Raw genomic sequence first — 25,572 nt, forward strand, 5'->3', positions numbered from 1 at the left:
ACAAGTCAAATGATTAATGCACCTATTTATTCATGTGATTCAATGAACAGCAGCACCAGAAAGAAAAATCATAACCAAAACATTTGACACAAATGTTATATGTAAAGTTCTAAAAAAGAAATGATTATTCCTGCTTTATCCCTTGGGATACATTGTATAAAAAAACCAATGCATTTTTATCCCTTTTATGACCATAAATACAATCTAAAATGCTCAACGACAAATTTCAAGCTTTGGTTTGAGCCTCAGCAAAACTAAATTACTGTGTAATATGCATGTTTAAGTATACAACAACTTGGATTGTGCACTAAAGTGGTAGCTTATCTTGTTCACAATCTATTATGGCTTCATAAATGATAACATTTTATATACATTCAAAGAAACATTGTCAACCCCTAACTAGTTAGCAGTTCTGTACATTTAGTTTTATGCAAAAACGGCCCAAATATGATAGAATTTTAGAGTCACTTCACACATTATCCACTTAAAACATCAAAAGGTGCAAATCTATCATCAAATTTCCATTGTGCATTGCAAACAGTCGCTGGCCTGGACTTTGAGTTGATGGCTGTGAACCACTGCACTTCTTCCTCAATGATTTAACATATACTCTGACATGCAATTCAAAATGTACAAATTGGTATGAGTCCACTAACCAAACAATTTCATCATGTGGTCTAACATACAAAGTCCCTTAGCTCTTGTAAACATGTACATGATCACAGGATGAGCAGTTGTGGACTGGCTGCAGTCACAAAACTGATTCAGCTGTGGATTAAAAGCATGAAAAAAATAAACAGACAACATGCAGAACATTACACATAAAGGATAAAGTGTCCGAGTTTGATGTGGTAGTCCGGGCTGTCTTTACTCCTGGTTCTGTAGTATAGATGTGCAATCAGGTGGAGGTCAGGGCTGATTACCGGTAAATGAGTCGTCATGGGACTCTTCTCAAGTCTTAGTGCAGAACAATGTCCACAGGCTGGGACAGAAATGTTCCCTTTAGCTGGCAACGTCCTGATAGATGGAATTAGTCGTGGTCAGGCCGAAGATGAACGCTCCGAGTGTAACCATGACTATACCGAAGACCACCAGTCCGTGCCAGCTGGGAATGAAAACGCCAATCGGGCATAATTTAAGGTTAGTTGAATCCACTCTTAAATATTTGCTTTCCTTATTTTGAATAACTTTCTATCATATACTCGCAGTTATTGCAGTCATGCGTGTCCCACCTTGTGCATTCAAAACATACACAGAGCTTCATCACCTTTCAGTCCACTAACTCAATGCTAATGCTAAACAGCATCCATGTAACCCTTTAAACCAGTGCTTCTCATATAGTGGGCGCGTGTGACCCTGGGAAACGCTTTTTTTTCCCGCCGTACTACAATAACGTGTATTTGCACATCCACTCCAGCAGTTGGCAGTGGCGCTCTAATTGCCCATTGTGCGCAGCGGGTATTAACTCCACGATGTAGGTTTGTTTTGCAACGAGCTGGCGATGTGAAGTGCAGTAAACAAACCCTTAGACAGCATTAAGAAATTTTTAACAGGGATGAAAAGAAAGGCGGAGAGAAACGAAGATAGCGAGTCAAAAGAAACTCACCCGAAATCAAAGACGCGCAAATATGACGAAGCCTTATGTTGCGCTTGGCTTCACTGTGACTACAGTGGGAGGCGAGGAAAGACTGGTGTGTTTACTTTGCTGTGTCTAAAAATGCTGGCAGCGGACAGCATGAAGCCAAATAAATTAATGTGCTGTTGCCGCACTTAAAACCAAGTACAGGTCCCAGCCAAACATTGAGCAGGAGCTGAGAGATGCAGTATCATGCTTCAAACCTCGCTTTGAGAAGCTGTGTGTTGCAAAACGTGCTCACTGTAGCCATTAATCTTGGCTTCCTCATTTTGATTTAAAAAAAAAAAAAAAAATCAGCACAAATTGTTTTATTCATTTTTGCTTTGTAGGTTAAAGTGTTTTATATATTGTGCTCCTGCGTTAATGTTGCTGAAGTCAATTTGAATTTGTTATTTTTTGATTTTGTTCAATTTTATTTTCAGCAGCAAATGGTGCAATAAGTCTGTCAAAAATGTTTACAGCTTAAACAAGGATATTATTTTTTGAATTTCAGGAAAATGAATGCACTTAAAATCTTTTATTTTACAGACTAATAAACACTGTTAATAATGTTATTCTTGTAAATTGAACTACATGTCTTTCTTTTTTATTTTCTTTATGTTAAGAAGGATACAATGTTATGCAGGGGTGTACCTATCACTATTTTACAGACAAATGCTGTTATTTATAGTTGCGGCGGAGAGTGGGTGGTGGGGCAGGGGGGCGCGAATTGTTTTCTTCTTGCTAGGGGGGCCGTAACAGAGAATAATTGAGAAGCACTGCTTTAAACCAAGAATGACCCTCTCACCTGGCAGTTCGATTGTCAGTCTCCAACAGTTTGGCTTGGATCAAACACAAACCTTTCAAATCAAACACAGATCATCCACAAACATTACCGTGCGATATTAAGCCACAAATCAAAAGCAAACCCAAACAAGGAGGGGAAGATACCTGGAAAGATGAAGATAAAGCAGGCCGCCAATCCCCCGATGATCGAGATGACGCGCCCGATGTCCGGCGTGAAGAGCGCGAGTACGAGGGTGATGACGAACCACAGGAGCGTCTGCACGATCCGCCGCTTCTGCTCGCGGCGCACGCACACCTCCACCTGCTCGCCTTGCCAGCGCAACCACAGACCCTCAATAACGGCCCTGCAAACACAGAGTGCGACTGGAAAGATTGTCAATCGTCAACACACCGTGGAGCAGACTCAAACAGGAAGGTCGGCAACCTTAAAAACTGAAAGAGCCATTATAATGGTCTACCACAGAAAAAGAAAAACACCAGGAGCTAGAGCTCAACGACTTTGAAAAATAATCTACTGGTGATTACGATTCCACCGAACACCATCCCCAATACTGTGGTTTGATATGCAATTTATTTTCAATCCTCTTCCCATATATTTTTGTTTTGACAAACAAGCAATAACCTAATCTGTACTACAATAAACCACATTTATTTTATGCAAATGTCGAGCTCATTTCATGGGGACGTCACTAAAGATGACACTTATCATTTATTTTCGCAAGCCACACAGAGCCGCAACAACACAATGATGAAAGAGCCGCGGGCTGCTGACCCCTGGTCTAAATGATTGTTAGTGTCTCTTACTCTCTCTTTTCCAGAGCTATACTAAGTCTGTGAATGTCACATAGAAGCATTAGAACAACCATTGTTTTTACCTGCCACAGAAATGCAAAATAGGGTACGAGGTGACCACGCAGACGACAATGAATGCTCTGGCGATGGCCACGGCAATGTCATCAGGAGGATATGACATCAGCACGTCCTGGCTGACACTGAAACCAAATGTCAGGAAGCCGCAGATACCTGAGCAAATCAATAAAAATAAGAAAATAGTATAAAAGGTCACACATCTTACTCAATGCTACAACGTAATGAACATAGAAGTGAAATTACCACCAAAAAAAATACTATTAATTAATTACATGTGTGTAGAAAAGTGCGTCACTCACTGCTCATCATTACTGTTTATCATGTCAATAGTGAGATGCCTCAAGGGGCTTTGAGCAAATAGTACCTGTCCCTGTGTAAACAAAGAGGCAGATAACCATGCTGAGCGTAACAACAAGCCCCCAGGGTTTGAGCGCTTTCTTGCTCATGCTGTTGAACACTGGCACACAACTGACATGGCACTGTGAAGAAAAAGGCCAGCGATTAACTTCCTTTCATATTCGGGGATTCCAGAAAGACGGAACAGTTTTCCGTGAGCTTAAATGACAAGCAAATTAGTACCTGGAAGCCGAAGCATATGGTTGGCATTGCATTGAAAACTGCAGTCCAGGTGGAACTGCAACAAAGACAATGTGAAATAAAATAAAAAAACAGAATGAATAATAAAATAATAATATATATTTTTAAATGTGTTTGCATAGTGTACGCTGTACAGAACAGGGAAGTCTGACTTTAGAGTTGTGTGCTGTCAGTGTAGTACCACGTTGTGCCACCACACAACATGCCTGGGAGCACTGAGGTCAACTAGGAGATATGCGGCGTAATAGAAGAAGAGTGACAAGTAATTGTCTTGTTCCCACAGCACACAGAGAATATATGCCCAAGTGTGTATGTGTTGATACTCCGTGTGTTAAAGTCGCAGTTGTTACAAGGTATATAATTAACATAACATATATGGTAATTTCCATTAGCCCCTCTATGGAGTTTTTTATTAAATGTTAGCATTAAGACAACGTACTTTCATTATGTGCTTTGGTTGAACATTTTGATGTTCAAATATACACTGTTTAAAAAAGGAAACTCAGGACAAAATTTTCCTTTGCAAGAATATGTGCCCCCCCCCACTAGTCTATTTGGTATTCTTAGTATTATATAGGCGGAATAAGAATTAGGCAGAGCAGGGATGGGCAACTGAAATGCTGGAGGGGACCACCATTTTTTTTATCCACCAGTACGCACTTCCTAACCAGATGTAGGACAAAAGTACTATTTTAAATACAGACAAAACACGTGCATAAGTGTGAAGGACCTACTATTCAACAACAAAGGATTAGAAGCAAACAAGAAAATAACCACATACTGTGAAGGACTTGACCTGCCATGAAGTGTGTGGTGCCCTCACCTGCTGGGAACAATCCCGGGCATGACATCTGTATCAGGCCAGATGTATTTTACAATCACCACGATGGTAACATACCAGGTACCCATCACACTCAGAGCACTGCAAAAAGAGAGATTGACACTGTTAAAGAGATACTCAGTAGATATTTTTTAAAAAGACAATCTCACTACATTCCCTTTGATGTTTTATTGTCAAATATTTTCAACTCAGGGATACTATGAAAAATCTTAATTTTAATCTCATTTTCATGCACGAATCGCTAGGAAAATATTTGTTAAAAACTCGGAAGAGGATTAGGGCCAGTGGGGGAAAAAACATAGGTTGGCAAGATTCCCACTTTTATCTCAGAATTCTGACTTTAAAGTCAGAATTGTTCTTTAAAGTGAGAATTTTAACCGTAAAGTAAGAATTCTGACTTTATTATAGGTATTCTGACTAAAGTCTGAATTCTCACTTTTCAGAATTCCCACTTTAAAGTCAGAATTCTGAGAATAAAGTCAGAATTCTGAAATAAAAGTGAGAATCTAACCAACCTTTACCCCCCCATCCCCTCCTCCAACCCCTCTCCCCCCACTGGCCCTAATCCTCTTCTGTACAAAATGTAATATTCTGAAACGTTTTTTTCTTAAATAGTTCAAAAACAGATTTAAAAATAAAAATCGAACAAAAATAAAAATCTGAAAAAATTCTTCACAATTTCAGGATAGTTTGAAAAATATTGTTATGAAAAATCAGCCCTAATTTCAGGACACTTTGAATCTTCTGCATGTGCTTAATTCATTTTTAAATTGAGGAAAAGAATACTTAATATTGTGAATTGTTTTTAGTTTTGTAAATGGAACACAATTTCTGGTTGTTTTGATGAAATGTAAGTAGGTAAGCGCTTTAAAAGGACGAGGACGGACGGGTTTGGAGGACGATTATTTTTATGAATAAGGACGATGACGGAAGCTAGCCCAGGTATCGGACGGAGGACGGACCAGCAAAATCGGGTAAAGTGCCAATCTCTTTGGCTGAGGTAAGCAATTTATGAAGTGATGTGATGTGACTTGCTGTACGTTTGTGCAATACCTGGCATATTTCTGGAAGCCAATCTCCTTTGGGATGGACAAAGGCAGAATGACTAAAACTGCAGTACACACAATGGTAAACTTGCGGTCGGTGTACCACAAGCCACTGACGGAACCATCATGAAACGCCACCGCAACCACTGTGACAATTAGAAAAAAAAAAGAAAGAAAAAAAGAAGTTTTATTTCAGATGGATGATGAGCAGGTAAAAAGTCACACGTAGCAAGAGAGGCCACACAAGGCCAAAGTCTCATTTCAGATGAGAGTGGGAGACAAATTTAGTCGCTGTCAGCATGTTGGGACGAAGCGCCGCATGACATGGTCACATGAGGGACACTTCTGCCATCATATGCGCACTTTGCTTTCATCGGCGAAAGCACCACATTTTTGCTAGGGGTTAGCAACACTCATACGCGACACTTTACATTTGCATGTAATATTAATACTAATACTGTACTGACTTTCCAGAGAGCAAAGGAACTGCCACATTATTATCTTAAGTACCGGTAATACGTGTCACCAGTCCAGCAGCTCTACAAATGTCAACAACTAGACAAAAAGCTAGCTGATATATACACGCTACTACTAGTAAAGTGTTAGATGTTTAGGCATACATTTTGTAATGTCACTAGTACGACCAGTACAGTACATAGTTTTGCCTTACTAGGAACATGCTACTATTAATGACATAATTTCAACCTATGTACAAGTATGCCTTCACTAGTATGGCGATTCAGCCCACTAGTGGAACAATGAGAGTACACAAGTACGACTGTCTCAGTCTTACTCATGTGTTTTTTTTTTCCACTACTAGTGTCGCTTTTGGTCCTTACAAGTAATACAATGAAAGATGTTTATTAAATATTGAATAAATGCTCAAACTGCTTCACATATTGGGAACAATATCACATCCATGTACTAGTACACTCTTTGCGCAGTTAAGTACATGTTATTAGTGAGGCAAAAGTATGCGTTAGTTCAGTGTCGTAAAAAAAAAAAAAGTGTGATACGCACAATAATCACTGCCTATACAGTTCAGTTATATCTAACTGTTAAATAGTAAAATACATTTGCATTTAATTGTTGAGATCGTTTCTTTTTTTTTAAACATTAAGTATAATTTGTGTTTTACTATTCTGTGCAACACATTTTAAACAATACATTTTTAGTGCAGTCTCCCCCTATATTTAAGTATATTGTTAATGTTCAAATTGTACATAATGGTATAGTTGTTTAATCATAATATGAAATATACACCTTTAAAAAAAAAAGGCTCCTTTTTGATGAGCACTTGGGCCTATTACACTACTGTATTTTAATCTTGGTCAAAAAGTTGTCAAAAGTTTGAAAACCACTGCCCTAGTTGACAACTGTGTGTCACTAGTAACACAAGTGAAATGATTCAATTCGACTAGTTCCTGCCTGTTTTGGATCTCTCCCTGCTACAACACACCTGATTCAAGTGATCAGCTCATCAGCATGCTCGCTGGAAGTCTGAAACCATCCTGATCATTTGAGTCAGGTGTGTTGTAGTAGGGAGGGATCCAAAAGAGGCAGGATATGGCTCTCGGGGAACCGGAGTTCCCTACCCCTGACCTAGGGCTTCACTAGTAGTACTAGTAGCACACGGATGTCAACTAGTGAACAGCTTTGGCTCACTAGTAACTTACAACGGTCGACTATTACTCCAAAGGTGTCCTGCTAGTGTGCAGAAATGTCATGAAGTAATGGAAAAAAAAAAACTTACTGGTAAGATTCTATGACTACTAGTGCACACTTGTCGCTGTACTAGTGCACTGAACTGTCTTCTTAGTGAGTACAAATAGTGTACTAGTCCATGGACCTTGAATTGAATCAGCTAACAGCAACGGCAAAGCAAGGCAGGCCTTGGTGACGTCGGGACTGTAACAGTGTCTTGGTAGACTTCACACATGCACTCGTCCATTTATCATCAATATGGAGGTATGCTAGCCATGTGATCGGCTGTCACGTTTTCTGTTTCGGGCCAGTTAGGCAGCGTATGTTCATACCGCTAGGCTCTTCCGGGATTCGTCGGACCAGCCGATGTGGCCGCGGCGGGTGTGACAGTCGTATGATAAACGAGCGAGTCTACTCACGGCAGTCCAGCTGGTCTCCGATGACGATAAAGAAAGCGATGCAAGTGCCAAAAGTGTAGATGGCGATGGCGACCTCGCACAGGACTCCTGTAACTTTTCCACAAGTGGCTCGGACCACCTCCTGATAGGTGCTCTCGTTACTGACCTAAGGAAACCAAAGCAGCTGATAAGATGGAGTCGGCAATGCCAATTTGATGAACGATATTTTAAGTTGAAACATTGCGAGACGTCCCATAGACGGGCAAACGAATAGCATTTATGTGGCGGTGTTGTCATGTTTTAAGCAACAGATATTTGAACACAAATGGTGCAAGACAGCCAAAATAACAATACACACAGGTATATATTCTTTAACCTCTGCGACCAAAAAAAGCTAATATTACTTGGCCGCGACAAATATGTACTTCTTGAGACTGATGCCGATTTCGATTTTTGGCATAATAAAATTCAGAACATCGTTTAATCAGCCGTGGGTTTTAAAAATATAAATCTGATATTATCAAAAATATATTAAACCACAATCGCAATCATGAGGGGTAAAACAAACAAAAAATCACAATGAGATTACAGTATTTTTCAAACTTGTTCTGCCCTGATTTGCGTTACGTCTCGAGTTTGGCGCTCATATGATTTTGAGGGACAGCACAGCAGAATACTGGTTAGCAAGTCTGCCTCACATTTCAATGTGCAGTTGAACGTGAAGTTTGCATGTTCTCCCCGGCCGGCTTCCGCCCACATTCTGAAACATGCTAATGTGCTGATGTGGCTTAGTAAGCACAAACATAACACAAAAACGTGATCATCTGAGTCAATATGCTATTCAGGAAGTGAAAGTCTGAGCGCACAAATGATGATCTAAGCATTCCGCTACTACGACTACAACTTCAGAAAAAAAAAATAAAATTGCAGATGGAAGTACAAGAGAACGAGTGAATGAGGTGAACAGAAAGACAGAAGTGTGTGGAAGGCCTTTAGTGACACTAACCTGACAGCAGTAACCCAAAATCACCAGACCACTGATTATGAAGATCAGCATGAACTGAAAAATAAAGAAATGGAGCCTCACATCCTAATTCATTGTTGCTTAACTTTAGTGAGTTTGAAGCTAGTTTAAGCTGTCAAATATCAAAAATTTCAAGCAAAACAGTTTTTTATTTATTTCGGCACTCAAGAAATTAGAATATCCTAGCACAGTTACAATTCTTGAACTCTTATATCAGTAGCTCAATTCAAAAAGTGAAATTCAGTTTTTATACAATTTTGACTGAATGTCAACATAAGGTGCCTTTCAGACTTCTCAATTTTGCCCCCAAAAAGTTGAGATTTTCAATTCAATTTATTGTACATTGATATTGGATTCAAGCAGCTGTTATGCCGTGAGAAATGCATACTGGTCAAGCTCTGACGCTTTTTAAAACTAAAATAAAGTAAAATAAATTAACTGCAAATAGACAATGTACATATAAAAAGGAAAATAAGAACACTTGCTTACACAGTGAATATTATTGGCTAATGTTAGCATTTTATGAGCACATGGTGGACTTTAATTTAGCAACATGATTCGGTTACCAAGCACAGTGTGTTATGTTTAACAAATACAGTAGACCGTCGTGAGAGAGGTTAGTTTTACCCTACTGAAAACTCATTTCAGAAAGTGTATTCTTTTTTTTTTACATCAATTTCACTATGGCAGAGTATTGATTACGGACGACAAAAATGACTAATTTTATCAAATGACTTGCTGTTGACAATACAACCATGTAAAAATTATTTTTAAATTTGTATCATTTAGTGGAGCAGTATGAGGGACCTCCAAAAATCATGTCCATGCAATGAAGTGAAAATGATATAAAAAGAAGGGAACAATTTAAGAAAAGGTATCATTATACTGCTATGGGTGCAAATGTTGACCATTTAAAATAAAAAGGTCAGAGTTTCATTATTCTGCTACATTTTCAAAGTGACTGAGTGATTGCGATGAGGACAACAAAGGCCCTTTAGAGTCACATTGACCCAATCATTACACAGAAAAAAATTTCAGACCACCAATTCCTTTCTAATTTCTATATTTAAAATAATGTAGATTGTTTGTTATTTAATATTGAAATTTTTTGAGATGGTTAATTTGGAGCTAACAGAAAGCTGGGAACTATAATCAAATTATTTAACTGACTGACTAAAAAATATACAAGTTACACCTTTTGAATTGAACTACTGACATTGATATGTACCTGTACAAGGATTGATTTTTCACAATTATTTAGCGCATATCCACTCAAATCTCAGCCCCACAGACAATTGGGGTAATCACTGGAAAACTAGATGAAATTCACTCCTTTACAAATGTGGCTTGCATAAAGTCCTTAAAGGGAGCCGTGTTGTAAGCGCCTCACCATTTGAAGCATCACTCCTGCCGTGACGCCTCCTGCCATATTGAAGGCCGCCGGGAAGTTGAGCAGACCGGCTCCCAAAGCCGCGTTCACCACAATGAAAACCGCTCCCAAGCACGACACGCTGCCGCCCGGCCTCCTCTCCGACTCCGCGTGCTGCGCCGAGTCCATGTTGGGACTCTGCAAGAGCCGAGCTCTCTCTCCCGAGTCATAACTGCCAACTCCTGCCCAGTCGTCCATGTTAGTGTCAATGGCCATGAGCTATTTGGCAGCAGCTCGGTACAGCCAAGTCTCCACCTGTCTGAATCCAGCTTTAGAAAAACAGAAGTATAGATTGTTCCAGGGTGAGGACAGATACTGTAAATCTTGAATGTTCCACAGTGGTCAGGAGGTAGCCAATGTTTGGATGTAATTGGTATTAGTGAGCAGGTGGATCCAAGGTGGTAATCTGGAATTCGGTACAAATTTACAGTTAGACTCCTAAGAAGGCCCAAGACCCTTCAGACATTTAAAAAACAATAAAACAAGTTTAAAATCAATCCTGAAACACACGGGAAGCCAATGTAGTGATTTTAAAATCGGTGTGATGTGCTCCCGCCTTTCGGTCTTCGTCAGGATACGCGCTGCAGACTTCTGTAATAATTGTAAGCTTGAAATGCTGCTTTTCTTTTAGTGTCTCAGTGTTGGCCCGAAAGAGAAAAGGGCGACCTCTGGCCAGATTCTTCAATTGAGGAATAGATATATTGTTCATTGAGACATCTCAACTCCTGTCAGCTCATCAGTATAGCACTAATGTTAGCCATTTTCACAGGGGATAAAGAACATATGACTGAATACGATTGCATTATGGGTCTACATGTGTTGCTGTAACATTTGTGTTCAATCCGTTGATTAAATAGTGCCACATAGTGGCTATGTGTTGATAGCATTAAGCTAGCAGACTAAAAGGGCACATTGAAAGGCTAAATTATGTGGTTGTTTGAAATAAACAAGGTGTAATTCTTTTTATTTTGTTTAGTTTGACAGTAAACTTTAACTGGGAGAGGAAATAGACAGCTTCAAGTTTTTTTCCTTTTCTTATTTCTCTCGTCTTTTTTTTTCCACTATCTGCAACACTTATTGTGAAGTGAGCTTGGTTGAGTGTGGTGCCACTTTACAGTGCTCATACCTCAAGTCTAGTAGCAAGTCAAAGCAAAAAGAAAGTTGGCTCAACCTTTTTCAAAAATCTTTTAAGTTGAGTCATTTGTATCTCAAGGCACCACTGTATTTATTAGATTTCTTTTATACTTGGTTAATCAATTGTAGTTATGTTCAACTGAATTTTTTTTTTTTAATTATTAAAAAAAAAAATCTCTTTAAAATAATTTATCACATACACAACATTACACACATTTTTAGGGTTTATAGATCAGAATTTGAATTGGACTTAAAAAACACTGGACTTTTTATTTGGTATTTTGGCAATGTTTTATTTTCTACAAATGCTCTAAATGATAATATATGAATTGAGGACTTATATTGTGAATAGCACTTGTACATAAAATACGACTAAATTGCTGATTGTACTTGTAAATAGTAAAACAAAATCTTATGATAAAATAAACTTGAGAAACTGATCATATTTGCAGAGGTGTCTTTATTTTTCCCAGAGCTATTCTGTTAAACAGCATAAGCGTAACAACAAACTGACAAAAATGGTAATAGTTACCTCCACAAACTAGTGGATATCCAGTCAGTGATATTTGCAGAGGCTGTGAAAGAGAAGCGAACGTTAGACTGGACAAGAGCAGAAACTCTAAAGTTCATGCATTCACTGGAGGTTATGAGTGATTCGATCAGACTGACGTAATTGATTGACGTAACATTGTATAATAAGGTCGTCAACGAAACAATGCATGACTGTCAGTGCACTCAATCTTGTTGTTTTTCAATCACCACTTGTCTCGTGTTAGCGAACCTAGCTACCTTGCTGACTTTGCGTTCATTCGGTTAAAAAAAATAAAATGAAATAAAATAAACACTTGAAACAATACTTGTCTGCTTTAATTTGCACCCTCTCCATCGGTGTGTCAATGATAGATCAGTGGGAAGAAATATGAAACGATACCTTTTGTCATCCAAGAGCCTCTACTGCAGTTGCACCTAACAATGCGAACAGACAGTGTAGTACGTATGGCACCCTCATACAGGACTGAAGGGCACGTGATTCCTAGTCACGTGACTGGAGCATTGTGGGAAATGCAGTAGTTTATTCGATGACATTGAGATCCATTTTTCGCACTTTTATGCCATTTTTGACTTTCTGCCACGCAATTAACCTCACGTAAAAACTATGGAAAGTCGTTTAAGATGCTCTTAGGGGCCATGTAATAAAACGCTCGTCCTCACTAGCAAGGCAATAAAGCACACTAGGATATGAAGATGACTGGGTCTCTTAATAGTAATGTTTTTCTCCACTACTAGTGCCACTTTTGGCCTACTAGTACGCAATTTAAACCTCAGTAAACTAATAGTAACTAGTATACTAACTAGTAAAAATGTCGAGCTTTCCATGAAAGAACAATTACCGGTAAATGAAATAATACAATGTAATAATTATTTTACTGGGATGCTGGAGGTTTTACAGTTTACACAATAAAAAAAAGACATGAGAATCAGGTAAATAAATAACACTAACAAGATGCCCTTTACATCTATTTACAATTTAACACACGTATTAGAAAACTCAATTGATGTAAAGATTTTAAAAAGGCTACTTTTTTTTAATTGCCAATTTGTGGACACTCTCTATTGTAACTTAGTGGGTACTTCCGTCATCCGTCTACTTCCGCCATCCGTCTATTTGGCTAGCCGGACCAAATAGTAATCGCCCATAGTCTGGTCGCTTATCATTTTCAACAGGCTTCTGCCATCACTTCCAACGATTAGCATCTAGGTTAGTTAGGTTTGATTTGTCTATCCGTCTAAAACCCCCACCCAAAAAAACACGTCATACACAGAACTGAGATGACTCTGACTTAGATGAGCTCACAGTAAGATTTAGATTTTCTAGCTGATCCAAGTGAAAACATTGGATCCGATACTCGCTTTTACACGCCCACTCGTATCCGTATCATGGTTAAAGATGGCATTGGCCAGGGAGGCCCTCTTTGTTCGGAGGATGTCGCCGGCTGTTGAGAACACCCTCTCCATGGCAGCGGAGCTAGGGAGAGGGGTGTTATATTTAATGAATAAGTCCACCCATGCCTCCATGTGCTCCTTTGGGAAGAGGGCCCCGGAGAGCGCTTCCCGCTTGGGCTTCCAGTTTTGGATGCTGACCCTCAGCTCCTCATCCACACCGAGGTTGTTGAGATGTTGGTGAGGTGCAGCTTGGCCTTGTCCATAAGCTCTTCCAGGTCTCTCCCCAGGGTCCTCCAGGACATGAGCTGGAACTCAGGATTGAGGTAGGCAAACATCTCCCTTGTGGAGGGGTGTTCACAAAGGCTGAGGGGGGAAAGTGTCTCCACAAACCACCTGACCTGTAAAGGATGATTAAAAATACTTTATACATTTGCTAATAAACAATGATTAATTAAATTTAGCGGCATAATGAATAAATAAATGCAATCATGAAATTTAAGAATCTGAAAGATTCATCCACAGATAGCAGGCGTCACTCCATACCTGGCGTGATGTGAAAAACGACAATTGTCACATACCTGAAGAATGTTTTTTTTTTTTTACATTTTTTTAAATAACTTACTTTTCAAAGTTTTTAGGTAGTCTTTGAGCTGCTTGACCATGTTGTCGAGTTCTCCTGTGTTCGATTCCTCCACCTCCATTCTTGTTCTTCTGCCTCTTCTTCGTGTCATTCTTCTTCAATGCTGCGTAGTGCTGTGTACAGACCGAAGGAGTGCTCGCCGTTCCCGTTGCGTTACTTTCTAGTCATCAATGCGGTTTAGTTTTCCTGGTCAGGCGCGATTGCGTGACCCGCAACGGGTTTGAAGCGTTCGTAGTGAAATCTGGCTCCTTCGGCCCTTTGTCCCGCCTCGGACGAAGTGAACGGTTTGACTGACCGGTCCGTCACATAGGCGCAATCCCTAGCTCTGGTGCCAGTTACTTGATCACATCTTAGTCGTATAAAGACAAAATCACGTGAAAAATTACTCTGTATGGATTTATTGTATTTCTGTAATGCAAGCATGACGAATGTTTTAATATGCAGAATACAGAGGCAAATGGTAACATTTGACATTCAAATACCTTCAATTTGTCATGTCTTAATGACTTATTGACTGCCACTTCACCTTTTAAAGCCCAAACTCAGAAAACTGTAGCCAACGTTGAATGCAAAACCCATTTATGGAAACCTGAAAATGGAGAAACTGAATGAAGTGAACTGTCTTTGTGGTTAAAAAATAAAAATACATCACCCACTTCCATACTGAACTCAATTTTGACTCGCATGACTGTTTTGAGGATAACCTTACAGACTGACTGAGAAGCTGCTGCTCAGCAACCGACATCACTCAAAGTTACAATTTGCTTAAAGTTGAAGTCAACCCAAATATATTTTTTTCAAGAATATGTTCTATGCAAGCCCACTAGTTGAAACAAGGGATTCTGATAAATATTGCATTTGTGGAACAAGAGTTAATCCACCCGCTTTTAGCCATCTCCGGGGACGGCCATTTTGTCACTTCTGTCAATTGAAAATGACATCACAACTGTTCAGGGCTCAGGTAACGTCCAATCACAGCTGACCTGTTATCTGAAGCTGAGCTGTGATTGGTCGTTACCAGAGCAGAAGTGACAAAATGGCCGCCCCCTGAGATGGCTAAAAAAGGGGTGGATTTTGCTGCTTAACTCATATTCCACAAACATAATATTAATCAGAATGCCATGTTTCAACTAGTGGGCCTGCTGGGAACATATTCTTGAAAAAAATATGTTTGGGTTGATTTCCCCTTTAAAGAGGTAAAAGAACTAAACAAGAGACAGATGAAACTGATTAGAATGCAGAAGTGATAATACAGAAAATTGAATGACTGATTAGGTCAGGTGATAAACTAATCAAACAACAAACAATTCTCTTACCAATGACAAAAAGAGTGAGCATAATATTTGAAGTCCCATTGCTTTAGTTTGAATAAAGTGCTAAAAAATAAAAGACAACATTTACACATGATTTCCCCAAACCACACTATCGTCTAAATAGCAACCTGATTGTTTAAAGTGAGTGAGCCAAAAGCAAAAGAACAGCAGCTGGGTTTGTTTCCACACAATAAATAAGACAAGATTACAATAGGTACTCTAGATCTCAGTCAGCCGAAAGTGAACACGTTGAACAATTTAGCAGGGGAATCTGTTGTTTTATGACATGGTTTTCAGACAGTAAGAAACAAAAAAGTAAACAATTTTAACATCCACAAGTTGGACAGTAGGCTGATGAAGTCCAAGAAAAATGTCAAACTGTGTACTAGAAATGACTAGAGGAGACAGGTGATGTTATCAAATCTCTTCAACTCTGCCGCTTGGCTGTTGTTACTCTCTGAGCGGGATGCATTCTACTTTGAAACGGCGTGGATGGCCTCGGCCAGATATTCCACATTCCCGGAGGACACGCCTGCCATCGAGATTCTGCCATCCTTGGTCATGTACACCGAAAACTCTTTCGTTATGCGTTCAACCTGGAAAAGAAGATTTGGGGTGGTGGGTCATTAAGGGAAGTACAACAATAGATCATGATGAACACCTGCTTTTGTCTATGCATTAGTAAGAAAAAGTTCAAACTCGATTCAGACTAAATTAATGAATGCTTGGAATATTAATTAAATGAATGAATTGAATTTTTTATGATTTCTTAGTATGAAATGCGAGAATTGGGGTCACTGTAGTATTATCCATCTATTATCAAAAATTGTACTAAAATTAGTAATTTATTGCGAAAGTTTAACCTTTAGCAATGTTAAATTTGTATTTCCATCACTGATTGATACAAGGGCTGAATGATTTTGCAAAATAAGCCAATTGCAATATTACCCCCCCACTCAATGTTGCTATTTAATTCCATTAATTGTTCTGCCTGAATTAAAACCACAATAATTCAGAATTAAGTCTCAAGCCACTTATTCAATAGCAGTCTTCTATCACAGAGACAAATTCTGATTTTGAGAGAAAGATGAGGCTGTGGATCTCCTAACTTTCATTTCTACATTTTTTTGGACACCATCGTTGCTCTTTTATAATGAAATGCCCGTCTGCGCATGTGTACCTGTTCAGGTTTCAGGCCTGTGAAACAAAACATGCCGATCTGGTCGATGACATGCTGCCAGTTGTGGGTGGAGCCATTCTTTTTCAGGCCGGCCGCCAGCTGTTCTCTCATCTTGATGATGCGATTGGCCATCCCATGGACTTCATCCAGCCTGCCACACACGCACAGTGATGACAGCAGTTAGCAGCAGCTCGCGTTGAAGAAACACAAATCAAAGACTTTGTATCGTATGATGTCTGCATGATAACTTAAAAAACTTTTACCAAAGTGCGCGCAGATCTGGCGTGTTAAGTATTGTGGCAGCAATTCTTGCTCCGTTCATTGGCGGGTTGGAGTAAATGGGCCTGATGAGGATCTTGAGCTGAGACTCCACCCTCTTCGCTTCCTCGCTGTCGTTACACACCACAGTGAAGCCTCCCACACGCTCACCTGACAACATAGGAGCAACAACATAAGATCAACTTGTTTCAGCATGTCAGCTTTGTTTTGAAGAAGCACTCGCTGGTGCTTTAGCACGCTTACTAAATCATGGGCATGCAAAGGGATTCATCCTGTTGTGTTAGCACTAGCATTGGTGCTAACATCAGGGTTGAGCAAAGTGCTTCTATAAACTTTAGTTTGAAATTCATGACATTTTAAATTTGTCATACTGTGGTTACCACAGTGGCTTGAAAATAACACCACAAATATAAATTGTAGGGAGAACATAAAAAGGTTTCTAAATGCGACTGAGAAGGAATACATTTTGGATTAAAACCATCTTCCCTGAGTAGAATTAACCACTAGATGGTGGTAAAACAAAGGCAGACCTTGTATATCAGCCATTGTCCCTTAGTTGTTTTCTGATTAAATCTTTAGTCTGATGAACGAATAAATGAATTCCAACACTCCCACGCTTTAAACAGAAACCTAAACGCAAGCATAAAGTGTATACAAAAGTAATGTACGTATTGTAGTGTCTCAGCGCATGCATGTGACTTTAAGAGGCGGTGCCGGGTGGAGTGGCGTGATGTCAGCAAGTCTATGAGAGCTGAGGCCCACTTCAGCTACTGCGCTAACATGCTCACTGTGATTTACTGTTCTCCTTGTGTTCAATATACATCCATCTATTATATGTAATATTAAATTCCATTTCAATTACAGTAACGTCAGAATGAAATATGAAGATGACATCACAACTGCTCAGGGCTCAGGTAACGACCAATCACGGCTGAACTGTTTCCTGAACCTGATTGGTCATTACCTGAGCCCTCAGCAGTTGTGACGTCATTTTCAGCCGACAGAAGTAACAAAATGGCCACCCCGTGAGATGGCTATAAAGGGGTAGATTTTTCTTCTTAATTCATATTCAACAAATGCAATATTAATCAGGGTGCCGTGTTTCAACTCGTGGGCCTGCTGGGAACAGATTCTTGAAAAAATTTGTTTGTGGGTTGATTTCCGCTTCAAGTATGGTCACTTGTATCTCAACACACCACTGTGAACAATTGCTTAAAACGTGATCTAGCAGAGCGTTTTTAGCCATATAGCAAAAACAATGTCCCACAATATAGCGGGAGAGCGGTGTATATAAAATCTGAACCAAAATGATAATGTCGGCCTTTAGACTCCTGTTAAAAGTACTTGGGGAACCCCGCTGTAGTGTACTGACACTGACCATAGAGACCCATGTTCTTCGCAAAGGATTGGGACAGCACAATGTTGTGGCCCTGCTCGATAAAGTAGCGCACTGCCCAGGCGTCGCGATCAATGTCTCCACTTGCGAAGCCCTGGTAGGCCATGTCAAAGAACACCAGCAAGTTGCGCTTCTGTACGGTGAGAAAGAAAGCGGCGGGTGACAGAGAGGAGAGCAGTCAATCAAAGTGAACAGTGTGGTTCTCGGCGCTGCCTTTGGAACATCACAAATGCTATTTGTGAGAAGTGCGCAGCCGCGTTTGTAACTATTTAGTGAGAGAAGCAAGACACACCTTCACAATGTCGGCGATCGCCTTCCACTGTTCGGGCCTGGGGTCCACGCCGGTGGGGTTATGGGCACAGGCATGCAACAAGATCACACTCTGCTCTGGGATTTTCTGTGAAAAACAATGAACCACTTTAGATTAGTTAGTCTTTAAATAGGTCATGCTGCTCATAGTTCCTCACTGGTTACTTTTTAATGTCAAGATGTTCCAACTTGATTTGTGAATGATGTGGAAATGAATGAAAACAAAATAGTCCATACAAGAACAAATTCAAGAAAAAAAAACAAACAAAAAAAAACACACCAAACTAGGGATGTACCAAAACCACTTTTTTTTCTTTTTTAAACTAAGGACTCGCCGAGACAGATTTGCCGAGATATGCCATTATGTCTTGCAATCTTGTAATGAAAACATGTTTGATTTCATCAAACATTGTTCAAAACACAAACTTTTTTTGAACATGGCACTTTTTAAAGTAACAACACACTCTTGCCACATATTTCATTTAAATGTAAAAAGAGCTCGGCATCGCCTAAGCGTCACTGAGTTCCCATCTGCATATTTAAATGACCCACGCGGTCCCATCTGTCCCTCGTTGGCGACCGCCAATCTGCGTCGAGAACGTAATTTTCACATCACACGCAGGCGCCGCACGAGCAGACGTGCCACCAAAAGAAGAAAAATATCAAACAAAAACAACAGACACACACACACAGCGCGGTGATCGATGAAATAAAAACAATATGTGGCCTCATGTCTTACCGAGATGTCCTCCAGAGCGCCATTGAAATCAAAGCCACATGTGGAGGGGTTGTAGTAGCGGTATGCTTTGAGCTGCATTCCAGCGTCTCTGAAGATGGGTGTGTGGTTTCCCCAGGAGGGTTTGGGCAAGTACACGTCGCGGGGACCTCCATGGAACCGAGCCTGGGCCAGGAAAAAAAGACAAGTGAGAAAATGCGGCCTTGCCTTACATTTCATTTGGGCTAATAGACCTATTACACTGTACAAGAGTGTAGTACCAAAAAGTTAGCTCCAATACGCAGCGATCCAGTTCCTGAGATGGTCTGGACAGTGATGTTCTGTTGGGAGATGACTAGTTAGCAACTTGAAACATCTCTGTGGTGAATCAGCGCACACACACACACACACCGACTTACCCTGCCACTCTTCAAGACCTCATTATCAGCTCCAAGAGCAAGTTGGGCACAAGCCTTGCTAAATTCCCCCAAACCGCCAATGGGAAGATATTCCTTATCCAGCTGTTTTGCTGCAATCAAGGCCTCTGCCTGAAAAACATGCCAGAGAGTGGTTGTATACACGAATACAAAACAAAAACATGCAGCCTCTCTCGTGTTAAGAAGTGTATGTGTGCAGTCTCACCTTGCGAACACAGCTGAGGACAAAGGGCTTGCCCTGGTCGTCCCTGTAAGCTCCCACCCCAAGGTTCATCTTCTTAGGGTTAGTGTCCTTCTTGAAGGCTTCGGTCACCCCCAGGATGGGATCAGGAGGGCCCATCTGCACTCCACTCCACCATGAACTGCTCAGACACAGGACAAAACATCCATTATGATCAGGAGCACTAATGCAAGCGCGCAAGGTCCAAACGGAAGTATTTGAGGACCTTATGTCACACTGGGCATGCTAATGTAGTAACTGTGATGCTTGAGATTAGCAAATCATGTGAACCGAGGAGACCACGCTTACTTAGAATCACATGAGCAACACGTGAGTAAGTGCAACCTCACAAGAATTCTATAAATCGTAGTTTTGTTTTATCCTATAAAGTTATTGAACTGAAATAAAAGGTTATTTTCCCCCCAAATTCACAGCATCAAATATGTATTGGCATGAATATTTCTTAAAAGAAAAACACATGCTCAGTTCCATGTTAAGATGGCTGAGGCTAACATTGGTCTCAAGTTTCTTCTGCTTTGTAAACTCTCTTTAACTTGGCAGCTAAAATTAGGATTGAAATCTCTGCAAAGGGCAGCCATCTCCAAGCACCTCCTCATAATAATAAAGTAGCAAAATAATAATATGGAAGACTCTAACTGTAAGCAAAATCCCTGCCGATGACCGAGTGAATAATAACCGCTATTAACTGCATATATGCAGCTATAATTTGTCAGTACTTTTTCATGGCATTCATGAGAAACGAGGAAGGGAAAAATAGATGACACATTTCAAGGGATGCGTTATAGTTTTCATATACATAGAACCTTTGAACATCTGAACTTCAGTTTATAAACACACAAGTTATCAGGTTATCAGGGATCAATGGCTCAAAGGCCGCCATAAGGTCATTTCTCTTGCTACAAACATCTACAAAGAAATCACACGTCAGAGACCTATTTAAAAAGGATAAGAATCTTTTTTAAGCAGTTAAACTTTATACTGTAATTAAGAACGATGATATTACAGCTGGAGAAAACACACCCACAGAAACAAGCAGAAGCAAGAGTAATATAAAAATATACATTCCAACGTTATAATAACTTAACAAAAACTAATGAAATAACAAACTAATATTGAAAAAAAAATTGTGAAAGAAATAAAATAACTAAAATGCTTACTAAAGTGAAAACTAACTGAAACTACATTTTACATTTGCAAAACTAACGAAATCTAATTATGATTATAGCGAAAATGTCATTTGTTTTCATCCTTGGAAATTCATTTACTACATGAGCCTTTTGGGTTGATTTTTAATGTATTCATTTCGGTATTCACCGGAAGAAGGCCATTCGAACAGTCACTAACCCTTTTAATGTGCGAAGCGCAGAAGCGACATCATCTAGCAGCAGCCAATAAAAAAGCGCCACCAGATGATGTCGCTCAAGTTTGACGATAAGTTTGCGTGTTTGACTTTTGAGTGGCTTCGAATAGCTCCCCTGCTTTGGTCATTTAACTCAGCCTGAAACACAACGCTAGGTAAGAAGTGCTTTTCTTTTTTTTGATCACATATGAAAAAAATATATACAGTATATTAAAAAAATAGTACACTGTACAACCGTTTTAATACTTCTCGAGAGGAATTTAAGCCACAAACACTATAGAAAACGAAAACTTGGCAAACATAGCATCGTAGTTTTATTTAATTAGGGTTGTGGTGAGACTTGAGAAGCAGTATTATGCTGATGGTAATTCAAAGTCTGTCGACTGTTATACAGAACCTGGATTTGTTTCGTGAATGGATGGTTGTTTTTAAAATGATATTTGTGTTGAATTTTTACTACACAATACAATACTTACGGTGTTTTTTAAAATCTTACACACAATTAATACACTATTTAAAAAAAAAAAAAGAAAACTAATACTAAAAGTAACAAAAACTAAACTACTAAGCATTAAAAAAAATAATTAAAATTAAACAAAGCCACGCTGAAAACGAATTAAAACTAACTAAAAAAAAACAACAACTCAAAACGAAACAAAAAACTATCATGAGAATTCCAAAGCTATAAGAACCCTGGTACAATCAGAGGGAAAATGCAAACAAAATCAATTTACTCTATAAAATAAATACACTGTAAATACATTAAATAACGTTCAAGCAAAATTAAAACAAAACAAACAAAAAATAAAAGCCAATTTTCCCCAAGTGCACTACCGGTACTTGCGTGAACAACGCCTCTAAAAATGGCCCAATCAACGACGGAAAGAGGCCCACAAGAGCCAATCAGGGCACGTGAATTTTCCAAAAGAAAGATGTTTGGCTCAAACGAAAGAGAACATTTTGCCTCCGCTAAAAACTATATATTTAAAAAATAGGATCTGAATAAGAATTTTGAGCAACAGGTTACATTTGTTCATCATTTCGCAATAAAACAGCTTCATTAGACCTTTTTGCTAAACCCTTAATCCCTGGGTATCAGATTTGCGGAAGTGGTATTGATTTATGAATTTCTTTTACAACATTAGTGAGTTAAAATACCAAATTGGCACAACAAGTGCAATTCAGGCTCGTCTAGGAATGACGCCAAAAGCGCCAGGCGCAAACAAGCTCGCGGTTCCGCAGCCAAGGCCTGCTGTCACCCAATGACCCCTGACTGCGTTAGCTAGCCAGCTTGTGCGGCTAACATTAGCTACTCAGGGTAAGAAAGACTCCGTCAATGCGACTGAGAATATTGTATTCAAGTGCAGCCACGCAAACTAGCAGGAGTGACAACTACTTTCGTGGTTAAACATAGAACATACGGCTGTTGTAGCATTAAAACGATGTCGCTTTTTACCTGTTACGGGCGGACATGACCCCGAGTGACGGGGTAATGTTTCCCAAACACAGGAACACTTTGTTGGACTTGAGCAGGGCCATTTCTGCGTGCTTGGGGGAGTCGAGCCTGGAAGAATGTGGTGGACGGATGAAGGGCAGTCACGGCCACGGTGAGTAGTTCCGAGGACGTAATGACGTCACGGTAACGCAAACACGCCGGATGTTTTTAGTCACGTGGCATGGACGCAATGTGATTTGTTGACTACTGACAGTTGGATTTTTTTTTTTACACTGAGTAATGGGACATAATTGCTCTAATATATTTTAGTGTGCCAAACTGACAGCACTTATGTATATCTGTCACTATAATTCATTTTAATATTATGATATTTTCTGTACGGTAAAATTGACGTTTCTTGACTCCATTTTCTGTAGTGACTCAATTTATCCACTAGAGGTCACAATCTAACATGAATACAGCAGTGGCTCTTGCTCAGTGCCACTTGGTCAAAGTAGACATACTGATTGAACTCTGTTACTCAGGTAAAAAAAAAAAAAAAGTAAACAAGTCATGTCATTATCCGCGGAGGTTGACAAAGTAAGGAGTAGATATCAGATGTACATATTTTATTGTTTTCAATTCAAGATTGATTTGTTGTTTTCTCTTATTTTGGTCTATACATGGTAGCGGCACTACCTTTGCACCAGCACTCTTAGTCTTTACCATTCGTTACAAAAGCTGTGGGTGCTCTGAGTAGCAGCCATGGGATTAAAGGGAAATATTGTTGTTACATATGGCACTGTTATGCATATGATAATGTTTGAATTCAATTTTTTGTTTGATTTTCCTTTAATTTTGGATTGAATGCCAAATTAATCCTCTTGGAGTGTTCCCTAGTATGTAGAACAGCAGCAGAATTTTGAGGTTGTGAACCTTTGCTGTTTAAACTATGACCCAGACAGCAGTGTGTTTTGAGGTGATATTTGTGAAGTGGTACCAGACTGAGTTAATGTCTGCAGCTGAGGTCTGCGATGTGAGATCATGCAAAGGTTTCTAGGGTGTCTTTTTTTTAAAATCCTCAGGCCGACAAGAGAGCACAGATGTTGTCCTCCTTATTTCCCTCCCGTATTCAGAAAACTGCAAATACCTTCAATGCATCCAGCAGTTTTACTCTCTAATATCCTGTCACTTGAAGTATTTTCTGGCTATCCTAAGCCTACAGAATTTAAATGTACAGTACAGCTTATTATTACTTGGCTGGGTGTAAGCTTAATCAACATTAATATGAACAGCAACTTTGATCAAAGGTACTTATGTTCCGTATACATTGCCCTAAAACCACAAATTGGGAATACGTTTTGAAGAAATTTGATCTTGTGAAGCGGAGCTGACAAGCAGAAAAATGAAAGTGCTGCAAAAAATAAATGAGGACAAACTGATAAGAGAGAAGCGGTGCTGACTAATGCCAGGGGATGTTTCTCAACTTAGGCTTCTTGAAAACCTGATTAAATGCTTGTATGTGCGTGTGCTGCTAAAAGCCATTATTTAGCATTTTCTTTATAAAGATGATTGATTTCGGCACCAACACTCGGATTAAGATCGGTTGCGATTTAGGCTTGTTCTTACATTAGTTTGCTGTTAAAACGTACATACAAAAAGTATTAAAGTATCACATATCTGTAATATGTGACTGAGTAATAAGAATTCTGTCAATCAATCATTTGGAACTCACGGTTAATAGATTAGTTTGGTATTAACAAGTGCATGTTTCTGTGGTAACCAGAGCAAACGTGGTGGAAACACAGACAGCTCTCAGAACTGTTTCAAGATCCTTCTCAAACACAGTTACAACTGACCCGTACAAATATACAGATTTTTGGCATGTACAGATGACCATTACCACCAGTTTCCCTGATTTTACACACTTTTATGTCTTAATTCTATCTGGCTCAAATTGGAATCAGAACAGTCCCAGTGAACAAACGTTGTTTACTGTCAAACTAAACATCAAGGAGATTACATGTTGCGTATTTAAACAAACGATGCACAAATAATGCAAAACGTCATAGGTGGGCTAACGATAGCATAGCATTGATGTAGTGATGTTACAGTATAACCCTTTAAGCAACATAGTTGAACACAAATGGTGGAGCAACACATTTAGAGAGATAGTATAACAATACTCATGGGCATATCTTCTTTATCAATTGCGAAAACTCTACTAATATTATTCTCGCTTACTGAGTTTAGTTGTGACATCTGCACATTGCAAAATTGTATTATTTTGAACCCAACAGTTTTTAGAGTGTACTGCCCCCAGGTGGCCAAGTTGGGCAAACCAGAAAAAGCAAGCACAATGTTCATTGAATTGTAGCAAAAATGTGGTAAAAGCTGTATAATTTCTTTACATTCTATTAAAAGATGTCATAAGTGTATGTTTTTATAAAGTATGACATTTTAGTGCTATTTTTGTCATCAAAAACATATAAAAAAGTTTTGTTATTTTGTCGGGGCTGAAACAGACTGACGGCATTTCAATAGAAAAAGATTATTTGAGGTACGAGTGTTTTGAGTTATGACTGTGGTCACGGAATGAAACTGCATTTTCATTTTTGTGTATTTTGAGTCACTATAGAACAATTAATCTCATGTCAGAGTGAAAGAATGACAATGGTGATACTTTTTAATGTCAAAACGGGTCAAAGATTTGACCAAAACAGTGTGTAAGGGTTAACCATGTGAGCAGATTACAGTGCCTTGGTAAATTTCCCTTGTAAATAAATAAAGAATCAATCTATATGCCTGTGTAATGTATATTTAGATACTGCATGTGACTTTGAGCACTTCAGCAGTGC

General features: G+C 39.3%; 2 protein-coding genes across 2 annotated transcripts; both read right to left on the reverse strand.

The window, feature by feature from the left end:
- Positions 1 to 8: 8 nt before the first annotated feature.
- slc38a7 (solute carrier family 38 member 7) lies at positions 9 to 12,521 on the reverse strand. Its single transcript, XM_086026033.1, has 13 exons — positions 12,397 to 12,521; positions 11,998 to 12,040; positions 10,293 to 10,600; positions 8,885 to 8,938; positions 7,900 to 8,044; positions 5,784 to 5,922; positions 4,713 to 4,811; positions 3,872 to 3,926; positions 3,657 to 3,771; positions 3,298 to 3,445; positions 2,567 to 2,766; positions 2,424 to 2,475; positions 9 to 1,105 (listed from the first exon to the last, which is right to left on the reverse strand). The coding sequence occupies exons 3-13, from the start codon at positions 10,545 to 10,547 to the stop codon at positions 1,003 to 1,005; spliced, it is 1,365 nt and encodes a 454-aa protein (XP_085882159.1). The 5' UTR covers positions 10,548 to 10,600; positions 11,998 to 12,040; positions 12,397 to 12,521; the 3' UTR covers positions 9 to 1,002.
- Positions 12,522 to 14,431: 1,910 nt separating this feature from the next.
- On the reverse strand, positions 14,432 to 22,916 carry got2b (glutamic-oxaloacetic transaminase 2b, mitochondrial). The gene is made up of 10 exons (XM_086026203.1): positions 22,736 to 22,916; positions 19,884 to 20,040; positions 19,661 to 19,789; positions 19,523 to 19,582; positions 19,266 to 19,427; positions 18,510 to 18,614; positions 18,200 to 18,350; positions 16,806 to 16,971; positions 16,543 to 16,693; positions 14,432 to 15,958 (listed from the first exon to the last, which is right to left on the reverse strand). Exons 1-10 carry the CDS (start codon positions 22,816 to 22,818, stop codon positions 15,836 to 15,838), a joined length of 1,287 nt encoding a protein of 428 aa, XP_085882329.1. The 5' UTR covers positions 22,819 to 22,916; the 3' UTR covers positions 14,432 to 15,835.
- Positions 22,917 to 25,572: the final 2,656 nt, after the last annotated feature.

The sequence above is a fragment of the Filicampus tigris genome, chromosome 3 (assembly GCF_054856515.1).
Source record: "Filicampus tigris isolate MCC_2025a chromosome 3, RoL_Ftig_1.0, whole genome shotgun sequence".
Lineage (NCBI taxonomy): Eukaryota > Metazoa > Chordata > Actinopteri > Syngnathiformes > Syngnathidae > Filicampus > Filicampus tigris.

Coding starts and splice junctions, on each gene's coding strand:
- slc38a7 (XM_086026033.1), bottom strand. CDS start 10,547: ATGGCCATTGACACTAACATGGACGACTGGGCAGGAGTTGGCAGTTAT. Junction 5,923..7,899: donor CGGAGACCAGCTGGACTGCC/GTGAGTAGACTC, acceptor TAATTGTCACAG/TGGTTGCGGTGGCGTTTCAT. Junction 2,476..2,566: donor CTTTATCTTCATCTTTCCAG/GTATCTTCCCCT, acceptor TTGATTTGAAAG/GTTTGTGTTTGATCCAAGCC.
- got2b (XM_086026203.1), bottom strand. CDS start 22,818: ATGGCCCTGCTCAAGTCCAACAAAGTGTTCCTGTGTTTGGGAAACATT. Junction 19,583..19,660: donor AGGTCTTGAAGAGTGGCAGG/GTAAGTCGGTGT, acceptor ATCTCCCAACAG/AACATCACTGTCCAGACCAT. Junction 15,959..16,542: donor CAGGCCTGAAACCTGAACAG/GTACACATGCGC, acceptor CTTCTTTTCCAG/GTTGAACGCATAACGAAAGA.